This window comes from Cololabis saira, chromosome 8 (genome assembly GCF_033807715.1).
Source record: "Cololabis saira isolate AMF1-May2022 chromosome 8, fColSai1.1, whole genome shotgun sequence".
Lineage (NCBI taxonomy): Eukaryota > Metazoa > Chordata > Actinopteri > Beloniformes > Belonidae > Cololabis > Cololabis saira.
This window is the reverse complement of record NC_084594.1, coordinates 35,664,171-35,671,678: the sequence shown is the minus strand read 5'-3', so window position 1 is coordinate 35,671,678 and position 7,508 is coordinate 35,664,171. Positions and strand designations below refer to the sequence as shown.

Below are 7,508 nucleotides of genomic sequence, written 5' to 3'. Positions count from 1 at the left end.
GAACTAAAGTGGAGCTGGATAACTTCCTTTGACCTCAGTGAACTGGCAGCTGAACACCGGCGTAATGGGGTTTTGCCATTAAAGCTCCAGATTACATGAAAGTCAGATAAAGTAGGTGTGAAAAGGCACTGAATAGAAAATGATTAAAACAGTTAAATTATAAAAAAGTTTAATTTTCTCATAGAGCCTTAGTATCTCTGTGACTTTTAAGTGTCCAATCTGTGTGTGAATAAGGGAGCAAATTAAGCATTTTCCTGTCATTTTCAGTGGTCATTCATTTTTTACCCTTTTTTCAAATAACTGGGTACATAACCAAGATAAGAGTTTTAATTTCTGATAAGTCGCAGCCAACAATTGCCAGATTCTCAGTGCTCTAAAGTCGTTAAAATTGAACTTGAGAGGTCACATACTTAATAGAAGTCCTAAACTTCAGTAAACTTGAAACTTTGAAGTTGTTTTCTTAATCATGTAAGGTAGACTTTTTGAAGTCCAACTGTACATTTTTAACATATAAAAGAGGGTTGAGTCCAGTTCCTGGAGAAGATTCCCCTCCACACCGGGTGTGCGGGTGGCAGGCGGTGCCCCGCTGGCCGTCGTAGAGAGATACACCATGATTAAAGCCCACAAGCAGCTCCTGCATGCAGGACCGTCTGCTGCACCGTTACAGCTGTGAGCACGATAAGAAGCCTTTCACAGAGATGACTGCAGCATACTCTCACACGTCACTGAGTTTCTGTTGTTTCATTCTGAATCAACTCTCAAACTGTCCTTTTTATGAATAATTGACATGTGTCTTAATAAAAACATTGATACAAAAACTCTTTTCAACAGTGAAGCTTGTGTTGTTTCTGCAACATCTCTTGTCTAAGCATCGGCAACATTTCTTTTCTCTGTCTCCAGACTTGTATTCAACCATTACAGTTCATATGATTCATTCTTTTGTGTTTTTGTTTGACGTATTTCCTCCTCTGAACTCCAGCACCTGGATTAATAGGGTGAAAAGCAAAGTTCGGCCACATCTCTTCCTTTCCTGACTGCTTCCAACCCTTCTGTCTCATCATCCTATGATTTGTGTCAGTGTTATGAGTTCATGGTGGTTTAGATGTCTTCCAGTCCATTCATCCGTGACGTACCTGCTTTCCATAGTAGGGTTGAAATAAACATAATTTCTAAATAATTTACAAATCATTCAACAGCGGGTTGGTGCTGACATAAGATACATTTGAACAGCAACATTTTCATCTGTAAGCTTGATTGATGAAAGCCTTTAAAACTTCTTGGTGTTTCAGAAAGTGAAAGATCCAGATTTCCGTGTGGATCTTTTCCCTCTGTGTCTGCGTGAGAACCATCCACACTGAAAAAAATTAATCTAAGCAAGTGTAAATATAACATATTTAAATCTGTTCAAGTTTGTTGCTTTACATGAATACATCTAGTTTTGAACTGAATCTGCATTTGTTAAAAAAACAAGACATTGTGCATTTTTTCCTTAACAACAGTATTTATTTAATCCCAGGCAATCTTTTCATTTACACACAAACCACAAGCAACGATCTTGTTGCATTTACCTTTCCTTTAACAATTTTAATCTATTGGGCAGATTGACCAACGTTTATATGAAACATGCTTTATTTGTAGAACACCACAGTTACATTTTTTTTATTTTTTTTATCTACTTTCAAAAAATTAAGGCAACTTTTTCACATGAAATTTTTATGTAGATCAAGAAAGACTAGTCTTTGTATAAACGACTTAATTTTTAGTATGTACACAATTAATTTGTAAGTAAAGTCAACTTCATTTTTGCAAGTAAAGTCAACTTCACTTTGATAAATAAAGTAAATTTAACACAATTAAGTTGACTGTACTTGCAAAATGTATTATTTACATACAAAAAATTAAGTAATTTATACAAAAACCAGTCTTTCTTGATCTAAATAATAATCTCATGCAAAAAGTTGACTTATTTCTTTTAAGTAGATCAAGCACAATATTTGTATCAGTGTAAGCTTGATTGATGAAAGCCTTTAAGACTTCTTGGTGTTTCAGAAAGTGAAAGATCCAGATTTCAGTGTGGATATTTTTTCCCTCCGTATCTGCGTGAGAACCATCCAGAGATCCGCTTGGAGCAGTTTCTCACACGCCCCGCTGGTGCTGGTCTCTCCGGGGCGTGAGGGGCGGCCCGGCTGGCCCTGCCCGCCCCGGCTGGCCCTGCCCGCCCCGGGGGTGTGTTCACGGCCACCGGCCTCCGTGCGCATCCACCTGCTGCCAGCCCAGTCAGTCAGCAGCTCCCAACTTTCCAGCGGAGCACACACGCAGCTGGATCTGTCCACGAAAGGGGGGACTTTTTCTATTCCTGTTGCTTTATTGTTTCTTCTTTTCTTCTTCTTCTTTTTTTTCCCCTCTCCCACGAGATGTTGTTGGCCAGACTCGGGAGACGGCAGCTTTTACGCGCGTCGCGGTGACGCGCAACGTTGAGTTTAAGAGAAGCTTTTTGTTCCTTTTCTCGACTGTCTTTTCTTTTTTTGGTTGTTAGTGTTCCAGACAAGTCCGAGGCCAGCACACACGCGGCGTGCACAGGTAGGGAGTAGGGACGAGCCCTCCGCCCCACCCCTGAACAAAAACACGGGACTGCGTAAAAGCCGCGCGGGGGATTTTCTGTCATTGTTGAGTTCAACTTGGAGACAGTCAGAGTGATCGATCTATTGGAATTGATTAAAGAGGATTTGGACCCCGTATCCAGACAGCTGAAAGGTGGGGACACTTTCTCTTGTTATTCCTGCTCATTATAAACTGCTGTGTTGTGGAGATTAGAATACAACCTGTTTAACCTCACTGTGTTATTTCCAGCGCGCCCGCCTCACTCTTTCATTTCATTAAAAAAGAAAAGAAATGATAACAATTCTCGTCATTTTTCCCTCTGGCCACGACCATACCTCCCTCGGGATCAATGATCGTTGTAAATTGACTAGTTTTTCCCCGTTTTCCGTGCTCTGGTTCAGCACCAGACTGTTTACAGTTCTGTCCATGTGCGGCGAGGCTGCCAGGCGGTTACGCGCAGCGTGCGCATGCATGTCCTTCAGCATGCTTTTATTTCAATGATTTCATTTAATTAATTAATACATTTTTTAAATTTCAGTTTCCACTTCCGTATTTTTCCAGACCTCACGCATGAAGATGTTTTATGCGACTTAATTGCTGTGAAATATATATATTTTTTAAATAAATTATCATATTCCAGACACAAATGGATTGGATTACCTTTATCCTTGTATGTATATATATATTTATATCTTTATATATATATATATATATATATATATATATATAGCCTATATGTGTGTGTGTATATATGTATATATACATATATATGAATATATACATATATATGTATATAAAACTCAGTGCCTACGTGTATGATCTCAGTGAATGATCAAAGAAGACTTTAGAACACCAGCAGGATACCGTTTGGATTAATGTGATGCCAGATAGTTATTGGTTCCCATGTGCTTTGTGTAAACTTCAGCTTAAGTGTTCAGATTGCCTCACAGGGAGTGGATATGTTTATCCTCGTGGTATAATGTGAGAATGGTCTTCCACAGTCCTCAGAGTCGTGTGTGTGTTTGATTTCTTGGGCTTGTGTGAGATGCTTGGCTTCACTCGCAGAATAAACAGCTGGATGGTTAACAAATTGTCAGTAAACAGTGTGAGGTTTAAACAGCTGCAATATGCTCATAAATGGCTCCAGCCATACCAGTCTGAGAGAACTGCGGCTCTGCCCGGGCTCTTCAAAGGTTAGGGTGGAACCAATGTAAAGCCCAAATGTCCAAATGTCCGGTGTTGGAGTGCCAAGCCTTTCCTGATCCTGAGATGAACCTCAGGATCAGGAGTTAGTTTTTCTGATGCTCCATAAATTCTATGTGAATCACCTGTGGTTCCCTGATGTCTGTGATTCATTAACACAACACTGGAGTGGGGACCAGCGCTGCATTGTTCAGGGGAGCTTCAAACCGCTCCAGTCAGGGATGCCTTCCTTTTGTAACGCCTTTTCAGATCCTTTTTTCGCAACAAGAATGAATTGTCTTCTCGATTGCACCAATCACAGAGTAATTGTTGCGTCTTTCTTTTATAGTAGGAGGTGGTGTAAGCTGGTATTAGGTGAAGCCATAATTACAGAGCAAGCAGCATGTGGTGTCATGAAGCAGGAATGTGTTGTGGACGCATGCCGAGGAGCAGCAGAGGAGCTTCCCGCGGAACAGTCGGTGCGGCTCTTCCCATCAAATTGTCACACTCTGAAAACGGAGCATAATTTTTAACAAATGGAAGTGCGTACATGTCGCTGAAAGCTTGGCGCCTCTCTTGTCAGGGCTCATTGGTTTTTATGATGCTTCCAGAAATGTGGGTGTAGTTTTTGCACCTCAGCTCCGCGTCGCCCCCAGAGTTCAGTTATGTGGCCCTTGGGAGCCACTCATTTAACACGTCACATATGCCGATAAACCAAAATGCACTCGCTCTGGCAAACTTTTGTTTTTGTTTCTTCATCTTGAAGCACAAAGTTGAGACAGCGTTTTCTCTTCTCACATGTTTCCTCTCTCTCATCCCTGCAGAGTTAAAGGAGAGTACGTGGGTGTGACTGGTGCGTGGTCCACCATGAAGCTGGACGGCCTCTGGATGCTTCCTGCCCTTCTGGCTTTGTCCGGTTTGGCTCTCGGGAACCCTAACCAAATGAGCAGCGACTCATTTGCAGCCCCGCGGGTCTTTATCTCCTTCAAAGGTAAGGACCTTGTTGGGGCGCTTTGACTGTTTCTCCCTGTTTGATTTGGTGCTGGTTTTGTCGGGCCGAGCCATGCGCCTGCTGTTTGGAAGATTCATGGAATGACAGTTGTGCAACTGGAGCATTTGTGGCTTTTGATGACTGCTGACGGATTTGGCATAAGAGGGAATGTACCGCATCACCAGAGCCAAACGGAGAGACCACAAACAAGTCGAAGAGGTTTTTACAGACCCCCCCCCTCCGCCCGACCTCTGGGCTCTTAATAAACACCAGATGCTTCCACTGGCTTGTACTGCACAAACAGCAGACGCGTATAACAAAGATTGTTTATGTTTTTCTCATACTCAATTTGAAAGAGTACACGTGCAAGACTTTTATTTTGTTTGATTACATGCATGCATATTTGTCTTTGGCCATCTTTCTAATACAAACCCCTAAATTGGCAGCACAAAGAGCGGAGATGTAATAAGCAGCGTGTAATAGCTCTGTGGGCATTGTGTGATTAATCCCGAGGGGGCCGATGTGTACTTTAGGGGGATGCTTTTGTGCATTTCTGTGACTGCACAGATTTGGCGAGATGGGTTTGCTGGGTTCTCTGGGGTGCAGATTGAGGGAGGATATTATCAAGAGCAAATTGCCAGGATCAGCCGAGCAGAGCGCCGTCCCCGGGGCCCATCCTGCTCGGAGACCAAGCCTTTGATTAGCATCCCGAGGAAAGCGGAGGGAGTGAGCAGCAGCAGCAGCAGCAGCGCCGCTGTTTGCTTTGCTTTGCGTTTCCCAGCGCTCGCTGGTAGTACAAGTTGACTTAATTAAGTGGACCGGCACGGTTCATTGTTAAAGGCGTTTTTCCTGCTTTAATCAAGAAGGATTTAACACATCAGTGATCTCACATCCAGAGCTCAGCTTTTTCATCTTCCACGTATCATTTGAGTATAAGGGTGGCTTGTTTTTGGAGAAATTGCATGCGTGTGCATGTGTGGGTTTAATCTATAAGCTTTTCAGCGAGTCGGGCTCGCGTTAAAGGTAGATGTCTGAACTTATCTGAGACGTATTTGAAAGCAGTGGAGTACATAGTTGGACTCCTTTGGCCGAGGAGGAAAAAGCTGGGCTCTGCTGCTTACCTGTGCGTGTTTGCCTCTCCAGTCAATATGAATTTCACAGTCTACTGCTGCTGCTTCTCTCACAGGAATGCTCCCCCTCTCCATTCAATATTATGACTCTCTCTGCCTTAATTGCTTTTCGAGAGGCCCGTGTAGTCCTTACTGTGGCAAGCTCGCTGCTCTTCCCCTGATGCACCCATGTAGCGTAAGGTTCTTTTCTCTGCTCCAGGTGCTTGTGAAGGCACTTTGCCTCTGAGCTGCAGCTTTAATGGAACGGGGCTACGAAGACAAGTGTTGACCGTAAGCATGTTTTTAGCGTCAGACTGCAGAAAAGAAGCTTATTTCATAATATCTTTTTAATCATTATGCTATCTAATCACACAGGGAAAGAAACAAAACAGAAACTGCAGCTATAAAAGCTGCACGTCTAGCTCGTGTTGGACTGAGCACATGTTTCAACTGATTAACTCAGTAGCTGAGGAATGAGGTTAAGAACCGTGACCTCCATCTGGGAGGCCCTTGTTTCCCAATAAAGCAGGTAGTCAAGTAAATCATGGGACCTAATTGCTTTCCTTTTGCCTCATGTTGTCTGCTCAGCTTTTATGACAGGAAAACTCCCTCTATTATTACGTATATGTGTGTGTGTGTGTATAAAGCTAACTCGTAAAATACTCGGTGGACATATAGGAAGTTTAAAAATGTCCCTGTTTAGACACAGTTTTAATGAGGACTAGTGAGGTACGACAGAGGTAGACTTTGTTCGGCCTTATCGCGCGCTCTGTTTTTGGTTGAGCTGAGGGCCAGAGGCAGCGCGGCCGCACCGGCCGTCATCTCTCTAAACAGCAAGTGCTCGTAATCAGTGTCAGATAAGCAAACTGAGAACAGAGACTGAAACAAATCCACAAAATTTGACGTTTTAGGGTTAGCGCAGCCACGACTGCCGTCTGTCACCGACGGCCCTCAGAGAAGCACTTATATTGCAAACTTACCGTATTTTCACGACCATACGGCGCACCGTGTGAAAAGGCGCACCCTCAGTTTTGTGTGTCATTTTTGGTTTTAAAACACACATACGGCGCACCGACCCAAAAGGCGCAGTCTACAGACACGGAGCTGCACACACACACGCTGCAGAACACACACACAAGAGTGCTTATTTAAAAATAGAGCAGGAGCAAAACTTAGTTTGATATTTTATTTCACTTTTCACATCAATCAAACCCTTCAAAGGTTCATATTCTGTTTCAGCATTAAAGAATTAAAAAAAAACACCGGGTCGCCGCACATAAAGCTGTCTCAGCCACCAGCCCTTTTCATTTCACTCTGGCTGGAAAAGTCTGTTTAGGCAACGCTTTTCTTTTAAAAATCACGCAAAAAAAAAAATGTATGTGCGCCTTATGGTCGCGAAAATACGGTATATCAGACGGTCTCCCCGGAGCCGCTAAAGTTTTGTAATTTTGACAGCAGCTGTGTAAAAAATAAAAACACCGTAGGGGACATGGAGGGGTAAAACTGGCTTAAAGATTTTTAAAGTGGTGGAAGGGTTTATTTTTATTTATGAGCAGTGAATCACACCTGAGTGGAGAAAAACACCCTACCAGTTCATCTCAACACATTCAGCTCCTGTAATTCCC

The 7,508-nt window shown here is 42.9% G+C and overlaps 1 protein-coding gene across 3 annotated transcripts in view; it reads left to right on the top strand.

The window, feature by feature from the left end:
• Positions 1–2,161: 2,161 nt before the first annotated feature.
• LOC133448910 (semaphorin-3F-like) overlaps positions 2,162–7,508 on the top strand; it is an 80,377-nt gene continuing 75,030 nt past the window's right edge. For 2 of the 3 annotated variants that reach the window (XM_061727889.1, XM_061727887.1), the window contains exons 1-2: positions 2,163–2,754; positions 4,608–4,774. In XM_061727889.1, the coding sequence (XP_061583873.1) occupies positions 4,651–4,774 (124 nt within the window). In that variant the 5' untranslated portion in view covers positions 2,163–2,754; positions 4,608–4,650. Of the gene's footprint in view, positions 2,755–4,607; positions 4,775–7,508 lie in introns of all 3 variants that reach the window. The other variant, XM_061727888.1, reaches the window with a different exon arrangement.